The following is an 18328-nucleotide window of genomic DNA, read 5'->3' as shown; positions in this document are numbered from 1 at the left end:
AGTGGCAGTTCATTAAAAAAAAAGATTATCTGTGATATATGGTACATCTGTTTATCCCTGGACACAATTAAAAAGGAGTATTTTAAATGGTCAAAAAATAATAGAAATTACATTGACATTGAAAAATTAATTACAAAAATTAAAAAAATCACTTACAAAATAGAATGTTCACTATTTAAATTATAATTATTATGTACTTAACACATTGTAAGAGCCAGTACTTTAGTTTTAAAAAATGGACTATGGCTTTTGAAAAATAAAACTGACGTCATTTGCTTTAAAAGCATGTATGGGAATTTCTTTTTAGGAGAACCCTCAATCAAACGAAACTTGTTAAATGAATTTGACAGGATAATAGAAAATCAAGGAAAATCCTTAAAGGCTTCAAAAAGCACTCCAGATGGTAAAATATGCTCTTTAATCTGTATCTTTTCTCCTTCTCTAATTACTGTACTTAATATTCTTAAAGTTATTTTTCTCACCTCTTTTGGGTATATGGAGATAATTGGGTAAGACTTTACAGTGTGGTTTATTAAAACTTCTATCTTGCTTTATTTGTTATGTGAGCTTTTCCTTCATACTACCAGGTATAATGTGGAGGTTTTCCATAATTGAGAAATGTGAAATGATACTCAAATAAGGAGTTTTAAAATAAAAAGCTGTGAGAATTTAGTAAGATCTTAATAAAATAATTTAAGTTCACATTCTAAAATCCAGTTGATTTCATAATATTTACCAGAATCGATTATTTAATTGGAGATTGAAAAATAGTGACTTTAAAATTCTGTTATTTTTTTATACATTTATTAGCTGGGATTCTTCAGCAAGGAAGTTCCCTTAGCAACTTGGGATTATCTATATAGTTCTTCCTAAAAAGGCAGGATAAATATTGAATTCCTTCCCTTCACTCACCAATTTTCAGAGTAAAGAGTAGTTGGTATAATAATCACTACTAAGGGTAGTGAAGGAATTTTCTTCTTCCTCTTTTAGATACAGTTGATTTCTTAGATTCTTATTTATAATGTGGATATAAAGTTTAAAAGAACACATTATAAATAATGTATTTCTTTTCAAAAGGTAACATTCTTTTTGATGCTCAAATCATTTCAAATTTGTAAGTAGTGACCTCTTCAAGTATTTCTTAAGAGGTTTTTTTTTGAAAATATGCTTTAATTAACCTTTGAACACTTTATTGCTTTGTATTATCACAGAAAGATTTCTAGGAAGTCATTGTAATTCTTCACCCCAGTTCTAGAGTCCTTAGAATTTCTAGAGATCCTTTCAGTGGTTAATACTTTTTAAAAAACAAGATTTAAGTGCTAACTATACTCAGAGCTGCTGGTGTTATTATTTTTTTTATGCTTCATTCTTGGTTCTAATAATATTAACATATTTACTTATTTGTTTTATCATCCAGCCAAGATTCTCAAACTTTTTGCTCTCAAAATCTCTTTATACTCTTAAAAATTATTGAGGATCCTCAAGAGCATTTGATTATGTGGATTATTTCTATTTATATTTATCATATTCAACATTAAAATTGAAAAATTTTAGTATTTATAAATATTAAATATTATACTTAAGTCATTTTGAAAATATTAGTTCAGAGTTATGCAGCTCTTCCAACATTGACACGTTATACAATCTTAAACAATTACTTTTGTTAATGATCTAATCTGATCTAATCTGAAAATTTAGTATTAGGAAACTGTCAAGGTAACAGCCAGATATAAGCGTTCCAAAATGTCACTTTGTTTAAAAGCTTGAACTTTACAATAATTTGTTTCACAGCAAATACTCACTTGTTTTTTTGTAGTGATGAGCTCATTTCATTCATTTTTGAAGAAGTATTTGCTGAATACCCAACTCTGAATAAATAGTTTGTTGGTTATGCTTTCAAGTAAAAATGGAATTCTTTGGGGGGAAGTTGATTAGTGCAGTTCACATAAAGTGCATTTCCTTTAGACAATTATTGCACTAAAGTATGCAGCAGGACATACCAGCAATGCCAGTGTCAACACAGTGAGAAAGATATGTATAACTACAACTACTACTACATATTATTATTATTAATCACAATTATTATTAAGGTAGCTTGACAGCTTGGATCCCTTCTAAGCATTGTGGGTACTCCCTCCCAGTGTTCCATGGGTCACTCTGAGAATCACTGTCTTATAGTATATGTATAATAGCTTCAAGTTTACAGTACCACTGTTACTATTAATAAACTACTAAGGGAGATTTAAGAATTCTTTGCAGTTTTTGTCCTAAGAACATATATCATAAGGAATGTATAGTTAAAATTCTCTGTTCAAATGTCACTCAAAAGAATTCTTTTGTGGCTAACAATTTGATAATTAGGTTAGATTAATTAGTTTCACTTTGTTTTCAATTTTAAGATTTGCCTTTTTAAGTTTTATATATGAATAAATAGAATGTTTATGTAGTTCATTCATCAAAACTATAGAAATATTTACTTGGAGAAGCCTTGTTTCCATCACTGTCTCCTCCATATTGTTCACCAACTTCCTCACTTCCTGCTTATTATACTGGTAACTATTTTTAATGGTTTTTGGTCTATCCTTTTAGGGCTTCTTTTTGTAAAAATAAATAAATATGTGTATATACATATATTCTCGTTACTTTTCTTTCTCACTCAAAAGATATCAGTGTGCACAGGGTTTTGTACCTTCTTTGTTGTTCTCTTCGAATTTATCTGGAGATCATGCGTAAATGAGCATAGAGAGATCATCCTTGTTCTTTCTTGTGACTGTATAGTGCTTGATCACATGGTATTCAGTGTATTCTGGTTTATTCAACCAATCTCCTCCCTACTAATGGACTAGTGGAAGGTTTAAGAAGTACAAGTTACCTACTGAAAATGAATAATATCTACAGTTTATGCCTTCAAGTTCTGATTAACATCAGCTGACTACATTTATACTGATTTCATATATATGTTTGCACTGTGAGTTATTTGGTATTTATCATTATCAATTTGAGAACCAAACCTTTTGATAGTTATGAACTAAGCATTCATTATGTGCATTGAAAAATTTTAAATGTATAATTTTCTCAAATTTTTGTGTAGATAGTTACAATAATGTATAATGAACAGACATAGGAAATAAAATCTCTCATTAGATTTTCATTATTATATAAAATGTATTCATTAATACATAATGTGAAATATATATTTTTTAGGCACAATGAAAGATAGAAGGTTGTTTATGCATCACATTTCTTTAGAGCCAGTTACCTGTGGACCCTCTTGGTAAGACATGTTTAATTTTTTTCAATTCTACTAATATAGTGTAGTAAAAGTGTGGGTTTTTTAAATATATTTCTAGATATACTGGCTCTAACATACAGTGAAGACATTAACACTTACCTTTTTTGAGAGCCTGCATCAGGATTAAATAATTCTGTACTCTGGTAGTACTTGATACTGCTATACATATTATTATCTCATTTTTAATAACTTTGTAGACATACAGATTTTATTTCAATTTTATGGATAAGGTTCTAAGGTTGAGCAGGATATGGAAATTACTCAAAACCAATTAATAAAGGTGGCATATCCTTGGTAGCTCAGCTGGCAAAGAATCTGCCTGCAGTGCAGGAAACCCTGGTTCAATTCCTGGGTCTGGAAGATCTCCTGGAGAAGGGATAGACTACCCACTCCAGTAGTCATGGGCTTCCTTGGTGGCTCAGACGGTAAAGAATCTGCCTGCAACGAAGGAGAGCTGGGTTAGATACCCGGATTGAGACGGTCACCTGGAGAAGAGCATGGCAACCCACTCCAGTATTCTTGCCTGGAGAATCCCCATGGACAGAGGAGCCTGGCTGGCTATAATCCATGGGGTTGCAAAGAGTTGGACATGACTGAGTGACTAAGCACACACATATTATATCTCAGTTATATTAATAAAAGTGAAAGAAAAATTAAAGATGGCATATATTAAAAATATACTTTTATCTCTCCTCCCTCTCAAAACTGTACTAGTTACAAGAGAATTTTTTAAATGTATTAGTCTGTAAGTACAGTGTTGTTTCAGAAGAAACAACACGTTTTTTAAAAATTAATATTCTTTTTAATGTTTATTTCATTTATTTATTTATTTGGTTTCACTGGGTCTTAGTTGCAGCATGCGAACTCTTAGTTGTGGCATGTGGGGTATAGTTCCCTGACCAGGACCAGGGATTGAATCCATGCCTTCTGCATTGGGAGCACAGAGCCTTAGCCACTGGACCACCAAGAAAATCCTGAAATAACAAAACTTTCAAAGCTAAAATCATGAATGACTTAGAAAGACATAGTTAAACCTAACATTAGAGCAAGCAGAGAAGCTACCTAGTTTCCCCTAAAGAACCTGAAAAAAGACTCAAATTGGCAGCAACATATACTTCTGAAGGTGAAGTAGAAAATGGGAAGATTAGTTGAAAATCCATGTAAGATTTTCCCCTCCCCCACTGCACGCAGGCAAAAAATCCTCTTCTTCCAAAAGACCAGAAGGTCATTCTCTGGAGAAGATGAATTGGAGAGATTCTGAATTGGGGATGGGACTGGGGGAAGGCTCTGAAAACAGAGATTAAGTAAAAATCTGGATTTCAAGTGATGAGAACCCCTAGCCTCGTTCCCACACTTGGCTCCCAAATGCTGGCAGCTGGGCCTCTAGGCAAAAGACTGAATGATTCTTTTTCTGGGTCTTAGGACCAGCCCAATAGAAAAGGCTACTGACAGTTGCAGGTACTGAAATTAAACTGCACTGCCAGACAGTGAGGGAGAAGGCAATGGCACCCCACTCCAGTACTCTTGCCTGGAAAATCCCATGGACAGAAGAGCCTGGTAGGCTGCAGTCCATGGGGTCGCGAAGAGTCAGACACGACTGAGGGACTTCACTTTCACTTTTCACTTTCATGCATTGGAGAAGGAAATGGCAACCCACTCCAGTGTTCTTGCCTGGAGAATCCCAGGGACAGCGGAGCCTGGTGGGCTTCCATCTATGGGGTCGCACAGAGTCGGACACGACTGAAGCGACGCAGCAGCAGCAGCAGCAGCCAGACAGTGAAGCCAACAAGTGACAAGCTCACCAGCACACAGCTTCCAGTCAGCTATTCAGTGCTTCACTCTTTAGTGAGAACAGAAAATCAAAGATCACTCGTCAGTGGAAGAAAGCTCCTGTGAAAGATAGTATCCAAAGTAAAGGGGAGGCAAAAAAGGAGCTTAGGGGAAATAGACCATGCAAAAAGAAAAAAACTTCAAAAGTCCAATTGGATTGCTTGTCTTAGAGCCAGGCATGACAAGAATTATTGTGCTATAAATACTAAAATGAATATAACAAAGTGATGTGAGACATAGAAAAATTGGCAGCTAATTATGTGACAAAAGCTTAATAGGAAAAGTACTTTAGATGGAATGTAAAGAATGCTGGTTAAAGAGGTCGTTGCAAATCTGGGCGCAGTTAAGAAGTTGTGTGACTTTCATTATGGGATTTGTCAGGCATGGGGGTGGGGTGAGGATAGGGAGAAAACACAGAAATGGAGAGAGTCAGACTAAAAAGGAAGCTTCCTGGATGTCATTGCTGACAAATCAAAACCTGGACAGGCAATAGTTTGTCTTTGGATGTTTCTGAGAAGCGACATAACCAGATGTATGTTTTAGAAATAGATCAGAGAGAAACTATTGCAAGATTAGTAAGGAAGTAAAGGCATTTATTGTCTTCCCAGGTGACTCGGGTAGAGAATCCACCTGCCAGTGCAGGAGACCTGGGCTCAATCCCTGGGTCAAGAAGATCCCCTGGAGGAGGGCATGGCAACCTACTTCAGTTGCCATGAACATTCTTGGAGAATGCCTGGAGAATCCCATAGGCAAAGGAGCCAGGTGAACTATAGTCCATGCAGTCACAAGAGTCAGACATGACTTAGCAACTAAAGAACAACAACAAAGGCTTCGCTTGGTTAGTACGTGTAGTAGAGTAGAGAGTGAGTGGAAGATAGATTCCACATTTGGCCAGATAGTCATTAACAGAGAGTGGCAAAATATGTCCCAAGTAGATTCAAATAGATGTCTTGACCGTAAAAGCTGCAAAGCAGACTCCTCATTTTCACAATATTCTTCATATTTAAAAACAAAAAAGAAATCAATGAAAGTAAGTTTTGAAGCAGGTTTATTCATTCCCATGTACTCGATCACATTTAGATCATCTATTCAAGGAAACGAGTCCAGCGATTGTCACCTCTCCCTCCTGCATTGATAATTTTTCATTCCTATTGGACTAGACCCATCAGTGTGAAAGTGAAAGTCACTCAGTTGTGTCCAACTCTTTGCAACCCCATGGACTATACAGTCCATGGAATTCTCAAGGCCAGAATACTAGAGTAGGTAGCCTTTCCCTTCTCCAAGGGATGTTCCCAACCCAGGGATTGAGCCCAGGTCTTGTGCATTGCAGGTGGATTCTTTACCAGCTGAGCCACAAGGGAAGCCCAAGAATACTGGAGTGGGCAGCCTAACCCTTCTCCAGGGGATCTTCCCAACCCAGGAATTGAACCAGGGTCTCCCAGGTTCTCTGCATTGCAGGCAGATTCTTTACCAACTGAGCTATCAGGGAAGCCCATCAGTGTAGGTAGTTGCTATAAATCTCCCATCTTGAAAAGCCTTTCTTGACTCCTCTTATCCCACCAGTCCATTTCCATGCCCCACTTAAAGCACATCTCATTAGAATTGTCTCAACTCACCTTCTCTACTTCATCTCTTCCTTTTCTCTCTCGAACCCATCTCAGTCTTTTATCACCACCCACTACCACCCCTCATCAAGGTTACCAGTGAACTCCACATTGTCCCTCATCCTTGTGTTAACCTGTCAGCATTGACACAATTAATCACTCCTGCTTTCTTAACACTTTCTTTATTCTGGCTTCTGGGCCATCTCCCTTACTTCTCCTCCTGTCCCACTGGCTGTCTTTCTTACTCTCCTTTGCTCGTTCTTCCCCCAGCCACTAAATATTAAATTACCCCATGGTTCAGCTCCAGATGGCTTCTCTTCTTGCCCTTCCCCCCTAGTGTCTCATCTGCTCTCATGACTTTGTATACCATCTATTTGGTGATAACTCCAAAATTCATATCTTTAAGCCAGATTTCTTCCAAAAACAACATATTCATTCATTGAGCTACTTGCTTGACATTTTTATTTGGGTGACTTGTAGCCATCATAAACTTAACATCTCCAAAGCTGATGTCCTATCCTATAAATGTAAAAGTCTAACAAGTCTGCTTTCAAAATATACCCCAAATCCAATCACTTCTCACCACTTTCACCCCTAACACCTGGTTCAAGTCATCATAAAACTGCCTGGATTATTTCAGTAGATTTGGTCTCCTTGCTTCTGACTTTGCCTCCTCCCTCCTCCCTAGACATAGTGAATTTTCAGCAAAGCAGCTGGCGGGGTCCTTTTTAAAGTATTGATATGACAGATTGTGTCATTTCTGGACTTAAAAACTGTTCCATGACTTCATCTCAGAATACAAGCTGGAATTCTTTGCCATGCTACACAGGTTCTCTGTGATCTGGCCTTATTGCTACCTTTCCAGTCTCACCTGATACCTTCCCCTTGCTTACTCTGCTCCAGGCATGTGTGTGTCCAGCCTAGCATGTGGTGTCCGCTCTGCCTGCAACAACCTCCTCCCAAGTCCCTACATGTCTTTCTCTTCCCTCTTTTAGGTCTCTATACAAATGTCACCTCATCAGTAATGTTTTCCTTGCCACCCTATATAAAATATCATTTATTTATTTCTGTTGGACACTTCCTGTCCCCCTTACCATGCTTTAATTTTCTCTATAGCATATTATAGCCGCTGACATTTGTTTGTTTCCCTCCACTAGAATGTAAACTCTATGCCTTTGTTTGGTTTGTCACTATATCCCACAGCCAAAACACTGCCTGGCATATAGTGGAACACATTATTTGCTGGCTAGATGAATGGATAACTAAATAAGTTCTAGGGTAACTTCAAGTTCCAAGGGTTTAGGGTTGGGTAAAAGGAAGTATGAGGTTTTCAACAAAGTATGGCGGAAGAATTTCTATGCTTGGGAAGGTAATTAGTTTTAGTTTTGGACAGGCTAAGTTTGAGATGAGTGTGCAACATCAAGGTAGGGATGTCTGATACTCGATGCAGTTCACAGTGTAGGAATAACATCCGGGGGATGTCAAATTAAACAAAGATTAATGTTTTTGTTGTTAGATAGATGGTGATTTAAGCAATGTAACTGATTCATATCGCCCAGGGAAAGTGTCTACATAATAAATCCAACTTCCGAGGCAGGAATGTTTTTAAGAGAAAGAAGGAAAAAAAAAAAAAACAGTTTAAAAAAGACAGAAGGAAAGAGGGAAAATCGTGGTGTAAATGTTGGCGGTGAGAATTTTAAAAAGGAAGTCTTCAACACTGTCAGGGGTCAAGCTGAATGTATTTACACATGAAGCTTTTTTTTTTTGGCTTCAGGAGATCATTAGCAACTTTATTGAAAACAACTTCTACAGAATAGTGGGAGAAATGAGAGTTCAGTGAGTAGAAAGTGAGGAAGTGAAAACATCTAGTTTAGATTACCTGTAGAAGAAGGTTGACCACGAGGGATAGGTACAGTATTAGCTTGAAGTGGGGAGATAAGGCTGAGAAAAAACTCAAGGGTGGGCAAGGCTTTCTGAGTGAAAAAGGTGAAACAGATGATGAATGAGAAGGGAAGGATATGGAATGATCATTGCAAGAGTGAGACTCCCGAGGCTGAGATACTAAATGGGGCCAAGAGTACAGATGAAGGGGTTACCGTGAGAAGAGAACGGGTAAAGAGATGTCTGGTGAAGGAGGTAAGTGAGGAGCTATGATTGAACTGGAGGAGACAGACTCTTCTCTACTATTTGCAGGTGATAAAGTCAGGCTGGGAGTCTGTATGAGAGAGACAGTTACAGACTTGCAGAGTGTGGTATTTTGGAGGGCAACCATGATGAAATGCAAAACGGTTATCAGAATAGGATTGCCATGTAACAACTGAGGGTCTCAAAAAAAAACACAACATATTCTGAAACATTTATACATTTACTGGTAAATAAACTTAAATATTTTCTCCCCATTGTAGCATAACTACGGAACGGCGAGAAATACAGAACCCAAATTTCACTGCACCTGGTCAAGAATTTCTATCTAAGTCTCACTTTTATGAACACCTGACTTTGAGAATGTCTTCAAGCAATTTATCAATTTCAGGGCAGCCATTTTGCAAGGTTCCTGACCCAAGAAATGAGAAAAGGAGACACTCGAAAACTATAGGCAAACCCATGAAAGTCTTTGTCCCACCTTTTAAAACTAAATCGCATGTTCACAGAGATGAGCAGTTTGTTGGCAAGAATACTAATTTGGAGGAAAACAAACAAAAACAAAAAAACCTAGATGAGCATGGCTCTGGTGACAGTGAAAACGGTGTTAACAACTGTGAAATTCATCAAACAACTATACTTTTTACCAAGGGTGAAGAAGAACCTTTAGGTATTATGTAACAATTTGTGTTGACATATTTTTGCCTTTCAGTATTTATTTCTCATATTAAATAATGCCTTGAGGAAAGGATTTTTCCCACTTTCATTGTGATTACTAATTTCAAAATCTTTTGTAATGCCAAGTCCAAAGATTAAATTATTCTAATTTTTTTTTCAAAGGTAACTACTTGTAGATTTTTTTGTTTAAAAAAAAAAAGTTTAGACATACAATCTAGGACTGCTATTATTTGATTATATTTTTACCAGGCTGCTAATCTTCTTCCAAATTCAAAATAAAAACAATCTATTTTTGTTGTTTTATACATTTTTTTAAGTAGAAACTTTTTTCATCCCTTAAGATTTAAAGTTAGAGCAAGTTGATATGATTTTATAAAACAAGGGTTGTACTTTTAAAATTTTATATTCAACTTCAGTTTTTGCTGTTTGTTCTTTAATAGATTCAATTACAAATCTTCAGAATGCCAGAGATATACAGGATATGCGAATTAAAAAGAAACAAAGGCAACGTATTTTTCCACAGCCAGGCAGTCTGTATCTTGCAAAAACATCCACCATGCCTAGAATCTCTCTGAGAGAGGCAGTAGAAGGCCGAATTCCCTCTGCGTGTTCTCACAAACAGGTATGCCTTCGTCTACAATGCTAATAACTCTTATAGCAATGTGTTGCTTTATTAACTGGCATCTCCAAATTGTTTTGTTTAAATAAAGAACAAATTGGGGTAGAAATGGATGAGTAAAATCATGTCCTAATCGGCCTACCGTGGCAGCCTCCTTCCCGTCTGCTGCTTTATTCCAAATGATGCGTGCTTCAAAGTTACTGCTTCTCTTCCCCCTTCAAAATGTATTCATTTTAGTACTATTAAGTGCTCTCAGCTAGGTGTTAGAGGAACTGAATAACTCATAACCCTGAACCTGATAAGAGCCATGTACAGTTTTAAAAGACATTCTTACTAAGTGAGCTCTATCTAGTTAGAATTTGGAGAAATGAAGAGATGAGAGTCTGGGCCCTTTGTAAGTTTTTTAACTTAAGAGGTTTTCTAAAACATTAGGTTACTTTTTTATCCCCACAATGACTTTCTACCGCACCTAGAGCTGGAGGCAGGTACACCAAGGGAATGAGAAAGGTGCCTCAGACTCTTGAAGGTCATTTATATTATATAAAAATTTTTTTAGCTTCTAGTAAGCAGTTACATATTTTTATAGTGAATATTTTCATATTTAAATGAAAAACTTTGGGTAAATTCAGTTTTGGCTTGTTATAATTGTTTTTTTCTGTGAAACATGTTCTTTTGTTTGATTTTTTTTACTCATTTTCAAAATTTTCTATCATTTATTTTGTGCAGCTATATATGTATGGTGTTTCTAAACACTGTGTAAAAATTAACAGCAAAAATGCAGAGGCTTTTCAGTTTCACACTCAGGATTATTTTGGTAAGGAAGGTTTATGGACTGGAAAGGGAATACAATTGGCTGATGGTGGATGGCTCATACCCTCCAATGATGGAAAGGCTGGAAAAGAAGAATTTTATAGGTACTCTCTGCAAAGAGAAATTTTATATTAACTTATATATCCCATCATCTCTCTCTTTCTCATGAGTCCCTTTTTCATCTTTCCTTGTCTCTCTCGAACTTAAAAACTTGACTCGAAATCAAAAGCGTATACGTTGAATCGTTTTAAGTACATTGTGGTTCAGTTGATATTCTGTTGAAATCTCTTGAAAAATGAATTTTGGTTTGTCTTAGGATTTACTGAATTGGCTCTGCCTAAATTAGGACATTATTCTTATTGCTTATACAAAATAAAGACTGATAAGAAAAATTAAGTACGAGTTGGCCTTCTCGTAAAACCACACACACAGACACACTTCCATGCATATTCTCCTTCATTGTGTATTTCAGTAAATATATAAATACTAAAATTAAAAATACTTAAATATCAGTAAAACCAAATAACTAGAGAACCCCAGTGGCCCTAAAACATCAACCAACAGTTTAGAAACTGTTTATCCTCTTAGGATTCTAATGTTTATACAAACAAAAGTTAAAATGCTATCAGGGAGGTATTACCTGATGCCAGCGACAAGCAATGGGAAACTTTTCTCCAGTGCCCTTATTTTTGAGATCTAGGTTTATCTTTCCAAAATTTACAGCTTTGGAAAAGTGGTAAAGGCATCTTTTCCCTAAATTTTTCCTATGTTTTTAGAGTATTTTAAAACAGGAATGTATTTACATCTTGGCATTTGCCCCATATGTCAAATATTGATTCTAGTTGGAAAAGTTAACAGTTGTATCACTTAATTGTATTAAGAAGACCACATATTTTAGAGGTTAATAGTGATAATTTTGTAATCAGGTGGGCATGGTTCAAAAATCTTTGAGTGTTGAAGCTCAAGCTTTTTTTTAAAAAAAGAAATAAAGTGAGAGTTTATTTAAGCAAGAAGACGCTTTCAGAGGGAGAGCAGGCAGATACGTAAAGAGCTGCTGCCTCAAGCTGTTTTTTATCATTTAGCAAATATTTATCGAAGATCTACTATATCCAGATACTGCTAATATCCTGGGTAATAGGGTTAGCAAAACAAAAAAGTCATATATTCTAGTGGAGGGGTTTGAGACAAGGAAGGAAAATTTTTTAAAGGACTAAGTAAATCATATATTAAAAAGTGATAAATACTTTGAAGATAAAACTAGCAAAGTGGGGTAGAGAGAATTGGTTGAGGAGAGGTGCAACTTTTTAAACAGAGTAAGAAGGCAACATGTAAGGGTACCAGTGCCAGTGGTTGGTAGATTAGAGGATGAAAGTTTATGGATGTTCCTTTAATTACTTCTGTTAACATAGTATTGAGAATGAGAACGGGAAAGGCAGAGGAGTTGTAGATTTGAGCAGAAAGGAGTAGATATTAAGAGAACCAGGACTAGAGAAGGAAGTTCTTGGGTGATTTCTAAAAACAATCTCTTTAATAAGAAATATATAATCTAAAATATAATTATTTTAAATTAAAGATCTCATTTTTCAGTTGAAACAAGTGTTTTGAATAATATGTGAAATTTTCATTAGCATATTTTGATACATGTCAAATCATTTTCTAAAGTTATATTGCTTATTGATTATATATTAACTCACAAAAAACTTATTGAATGATCTTATACAATTTAGTTTTTGTGCAAAGAATAGTTGGGGCTATTGAACTCAGTATCATCTTATGTGGTTTTTATTATTCATTCTCCCTTTATTTGTTCAGAGCTCTGTGTGACACCCCAGGTGTGGATCCAAAGCTCATTTCTAGAGTTTGGGTCTATAATCATTATAGATGGATTATATGGAAACTAGCAGCTATGGAATTTGCCTTTCCTAAGGAATTTGCTAATAGATGCCTGAACCCAGAAAGGGTACTTCTTCAACTAAAATACAGGCAAGTTTAAAGCGTTCTATTATGTAATCCTGTATCGTGGTATGGGTCAGATTTGTAAGCCACCTGTAACTATCCGTCATAAAGGATCACTAGCCAGTTGTCATGACAGTTGCTATCCCACTTATATAGCATAGTTCTCATGTTACCCTCCAGCCCTGCTTAAGATGACTTACACATTCATATACCTCTTGCTTCCCTTTTGTCCTTCCCTCTTCTCAAACTCTTGGCATGTGAGAGTATGAATTTGACAAGTAAAGCATTATTGCATTGGGGGAGAATAATATTTAACTCATTTTAGCAGTATAGAACTTAATATAATGCCAACTATCATCTTTGAAATTCTCTTTGGTCTTGGTATTTCTTCAGTAAAGGTTATTTAATTTTTATTCTCAATTTTTCAGTGACTTTTTTTCTTACAGTGAAATTCTAGGCTCACAATTCCTAAAATAATGCATTTTTCTATTTCTTTTTAGATATGATATGGAAATCGATAGAAGCAAAAGATCAGCGATAAAAAAGATAATGGAAAGGGATGACACAGCTGCAAAAACACTTGTTCTCTGTGTTTCTGAAATAATTTCATTAAGCACAGGTATATCTGAACCTTCTAGCAGTAAGACTAGCAGTGTGGATACCACAAAGGTGGCCATTGTCCAGCTTACAGATGGATGGTATGCTATTAAGGCCCAGGTGGACCCTCCCCTCTCAGCTCTCCTAAAGAACGGTAGACTGACTGTGGGTCAGAAGATCGTAATTCATGGAGCAGAGCTGGTGGGCTCTCCTGATGCCTGTACACCTCTTGAAGCTCCAGAATCTCTTATGTTAAAGGTAAGTTAAATAAATGCACACTCTTGGTAAAAATCAGGCACTGATTCAGTTAAATTCTAGAGAGGCTTTACATTTACAGTTTTAAATTTACTTATGCCTATGTTTCATTGTTTGAAAAATGTCCTGATACTCTAAGTGGCAGATTTCTCAGATAGTTAAATTTTTTGTGATTTTTTGGGGAAAGCCAAAGAGACTTATTGAGCTAAAATAATGTGGGTTGCAGTTTAAGAATAGGAGCAAATTTGCATCAGATGCTTGATTTTTATACTTAGAGCTCTTGCCACCATGTTGTTCTCATAGTACTGCTCTACTTCCACCCTGGCCAGATCTCTGTTTCAGTGTGATTAGAACATCAAGTCTCAGTGAGTCTTGAATATATAATACTAAAGTACACTTTTCATCTCTGTGTATATTTAAATCTAGGTAACAGGACTTTGTCAGTGTTGAATAGTCTACAATATTGCTATCAGAAATGATTGCTAATGTTGCACGTTCAGATTCACTTATGAAATAACCCTGTAAAGAATTTACTTCTGTTATATTTTGAATCACTGTATTTCAGAAAAGCTTTTTAATAAATTAATCATTTTTAAGTTAAAGAGATAATTTGTCATCAACTTGGGCTGCAATTCAGCATACAATATACTATGATTTACAATATACTATGATTTGCATTTCCTTTCTTTACAACTTACTGCTTTCCCTGGAGTTATTAAGTATCTTGTCTTGTTTTTCTTAATTTTCTTTTATCCTTATTACCAACTCATTTCCACACAAGAGCCACATAAAAATCATCTCACTATGTTAAAATACCTTTATCGGTTTCATTTCTTTTTCCTGGAGATTCCTTGGATCTCTCCGTATTCCTGCTCAATTCCAAAGTGGTTATCATCCATGTATGTGGCACAGTTACCATTCTTGGGATTATTTTCACCTCTTTCTGTGTTAGAAGCCCTGTATTCTGGACTTCGTATCTTTCTAGATTTGTCCCCTGGTTTTAAGGCAGACAGCTACCATAGGCTTCTTGAGAAAGGGAACATGCAGTAGTTTTTTATCTTATTACAAAGTTGACTGAATACAGAATTTGAGGTTGAAATAATTCCTTCAGAATTTTGAAGGCATTTCTTCCGTTACCTTGCTTCTATTATAGTTTCTGCTAAGTTCAGTGTTGGTCTTTCTTATTCTCAGCCCTTCACTATGGAATCTGTCCCTAAGAGGTTTTTAGACTGCCTGTCTCCATTATTCTGAAGTTTCACAGTGAGATCAACCCTGAAAGAAGGAAAATTATTATGAAATCTGAAGTAGAAGTGAATATATATTTTGCTTATAAATCAATTTGTTAATTTGTCTAGATTTCTGCTAACAGCACTCGACCTGCTTGCTGGTATGCCAAACTTGGATTCTCCCCCGATCCCAGACCTCCTCCTCTTCCCTTGTCATCACTCTTCAGCGATGGAGGAAATGTTGGTTGTGTTGATATAATTATTCAGAGAGCATACCCTATACAGGTATGATGCATTCTTGAAACTTACTCTGTATTTCTTCCTTTGCATGCTCAGTCATTTCCGATTCTGTGATCCCAAGGACCATAGCCCACCAGGCTCCTGTATCCATGGGAGTATTTCTTCCCATAGAGACGATTAATTTGAATGATCCCTCCTTACCATATGTTTCTGTTTGACACATTATTAACAGTGGATGGAGAAGACATCAACTGGATTATACGTATTTCGCAATGAAAGAGATGAAGAAAAGGAAGCAACAAAATATGCAGAAGCTCAGCAAAAGAAACTGGAAGCCCTGTTCACTAAAATTCAAGCAGAATTTGAAGAGCATGAAGGTAAAATGAGTTGTGTTTACAAGATCTTTTTTTATGTGAAAATAAAGTTTTAGAGGCTTCTAATTGGGGTAAATGTCTTCATTTTGAGTAATACATTTTTTTTTTCTGATTCTGAATCTGAAGTTTTTCTGATTTTTAAAAAAATATTACATAGATATACAGATAAGCATTGAATTGGCCCCAAAATATCAGATCTTTATTCACCACAGTTAGCTTTTAGAACCTCACAAATTGTCTTAGGCAATTAAACATTATAGACCTACAGCACTTTTCAGAAGTCTTAATTAAACTCCCCCTTTGAGCTTCAGTAACTAGAGTATTTGTGGCATCGATTTTTGGTATTAGAGAAAGGAAAACGAGGGAAAGAACTGTCAGATTATTCTCCCCAAACCATCTGTCATTCTCTGTCCTCTGTGTCTTTATCTGTATTATAGAACTTGCATTTTTGCTGTTGTAGTTGCTGATTTTTATATTTTTATACCTGGAGCTTGTTTTCCCCAGTGGCATCAATTTGAATAATAAAAATCATAGTGTTTTATGCTTAAAAAACATGAAATTTTACTTTTTTAACTACCTTTTTTATTGTGGAAAATATTATGTTCTGCATTTCTTCATGATTATTTAGCTTCATGTTCTATATAAATCTGAAGGAAAATGGGATTCTCAGTATTTGATTTGGTTAAAATTACCACTAGCTCATAATTAGGTGAATCATGAAATCATTTGCTTTAATTTACAAATTGTTCTAATGAAGTAAACTCTGTATGACGGTTTTTTAAACCATTAATACACTAGTTTCAAATTTTCCTGAAGAACTTTGAGCAGATAAGTGGTTTATTTTGAACCTCCCTTCTTTGGGTGCTTTTTTTTTTTTGCTGAGTTCTCTAGTTTTCAGTGTTCTTAAATTCACAGTTTAGCTTACTTAGTGTTTTTTCCCTAGAAAATGTGACAGAACAATGTATACCATCACGTGCACTAACAAGACAGCAAGTCCGTGCTCTGCAAGATGGTGCAGAACTTTATGAAGCTGTGAAGAATGCACCAGACCCAAGTTACCTTGAGGTGAGAGAGTAAGTGGGCCTGCAGGAAGTAAGTAAGTGAAGCCTTAGTCTTCATCCTTCAAGGTGGGAAGCTGTCATCACTCATCTGGCCATTACAGGAGGCAGTATGTTGAAATGCTGTTTCTCAAAGGGGATGTGTACATTTCTAGGATCCTCCGTGATGTACCAAACCAGGGTGGTACATTTCTACTTCTGTACCAAACAGAGAATGAGAGGGTTAAATAATTTTATATATTAAATATGGTTTAAAAGTTTGAGGTCAAAACTTGTTTATTTTTAAGGTAAAACAAGTATCTTCAAAGGACTGTCTCAGTTTCCTCAGCTCTTCAGATCCTGCCTAGAGTTTATTTCATGATCCTCTACCTTAAGGATAGTTAGTTGGAAAAGTTTCAGAAACACTAGTAAGTGTGTTACAAAGAGCATAGGCTTTAGAATCATGGCTCTACCATTTATTAGCTAAGCAAATAGGACGTAAAATAGCTGTCAAATGGGCACAAAAGATGTTTTAGAATCAAATTGGATAATGTATATAAAGTGTATTGTAGCAAAGTTTTATATAAATGTTATTATTAAAACATCATTTCATATATTAAGGTAATCTACTTCCCAAATTTTAGACACCTGGGTATCTAATTAATGCAACTTCTAAGATTACTTTGCTAAATAGGAGAGGGGAAATTTTAGGAAGACAGTTTATTGATTAATATCATTTATTTGATGACAGTAAATGTTGTATATGGCTTTAACTTTCTTACATGGGCCCTCAAAGTAAACACTGCTCTGCTGAGAGAGTGAGCAGTGCTGTTCTGAATAGAATTCCCCTGTATTCCCAAATGTTACAACACAGACTGTCTCTATGGAAAATGAGTCTGATTTTCAAGCCTGTGAGTACAGCTGCTACAAGTCTGTATGGCTTTGTTATGCTTTCCTGAGAAATTATTTGTCTCTCTTTATGTTTGTTGATGCTTATGAAAACATAGTCTTAATTTCATCCATAAAATTTAACAAAATATTATTCTGGTTTACTTTTATAGAATTTACTTATAAGGAGAAAGTAGGGGGCAAGATGAGAGCTGAGGGACTAAGTTCTAGACCCTGGCCTTGTGTAGCTGGACAGACCTCAGACCTCCTCCACCACCATCTGCCTGGGAAAGCCTGAGTGGCTTATCTCTAAGGGTCTTAAGTTTATGTGGTTCTAAGAGATTCACTGAAAGAAAGGTATCATTATCATTCTTAGAGAAAAAAATGGCCATCAATTTCTAAAATATCTGTTAAAAGGACTGGTTTTCAGTGATAATGTTTAGTTGTTGTGGGGCATCTGAAATCACATAATTTTTAAAAAATTGATGTTTAACCTAAACACTGCCTGTTTAGGAACATTTTTGTAAGGCACAGGGTCCCCCTTCCCAATACAGACTCAGGTATTAACATGGGTGAGTCAGCAGCAGTCTAGTAGGTTATGTCAGAATTCCCATTTATTTTATTTTTGGTTCCTTTATTTTTTGTTAATGCTGGATAAGATTCCTAGGAGGTTCAAACACCAGTTTGCTAAATGACTGGGAGAGAAATGTAGAGACAGAGATAAGTGCTTATAGTACATACCTGTTTTAAATTGTATCTACTGTTCCAGAGAGTTAATAA

General features: G+C 35.8%; 1 protein-coding gene across 3 annotated transcripts in view; it reads left to right on the top strand.

The window, feature by feature from the left end:
- Positions 1 to 18328, top strand: part of BRCA2 (BRCA2 DNA repair associated) — a 53197-nt gene that overhangs the window by 22434 nt on the left and 12435 nt on the right. For all 3 annotated transcript variants that reach the window (XR_014071061.1, XM_081549215.1, XM_081549216.1), the window contains 10 exons: positions 308 to 403; positions 3205 to 3274; positions 9132 to 9538; positions 9987 to 10168; positions 10892 to 11079; positions 12788 to 12958; positions 13432 to 13786; positions 15139 to 15294; positions 15482 to 15626; positions 16567 to 16688. Coding sequence is in view for 2 of the 3 variants with exons in the window: in XM_081549215.1 (XP_081405341.1) it covers positions 308 to 403; positions 3205 to 3274; positions 9132 to 9538; positions 9987 to 10168; positions 10892 to 11079; positions 12788 to 12958; positions 13432 to 13786; positions 15139 to 15294; positions 15482 to 15626; positions 16567 to 16688 (1892 nt within the window). In the remaining variant the exon portion in view is untranslated. The remainder of the gene's footprint in view (positions 1 to 307; positions 404 to 3204; positions 3275 to 9131; positions 9539 to 9986; positions 10169 to 10891; positions 11080 to 12787; positions 12959 to 13431; positions 13787 to 15138; positions 15295 to 15481; positions 15627 to 16566; positions 16689 to 18328) is intronic.

Source organism: Giraffa tippelskirchi, chromosome 12 (assembly GCF_054371585.1).
Source record: "Giraffa tippelskirchi isolate mGirTip1 chromosome 12, T2T-mGirTip1v1.2.pri, whole genome shotgun sequence".
Classification (NCBI taxonomy): domain Eukaryota; kingdom Metazoa; phylum Chordata; class Mammalia; order Artiodactyla; family Giraffidae; genus Giraffa; species Giraffa tippelskirchi.
The sequence above is the reverse complement of the archived record's forward strand: the minus strand, read 5'-3'. Positions and strand labels throughout refer to the sequence as shown.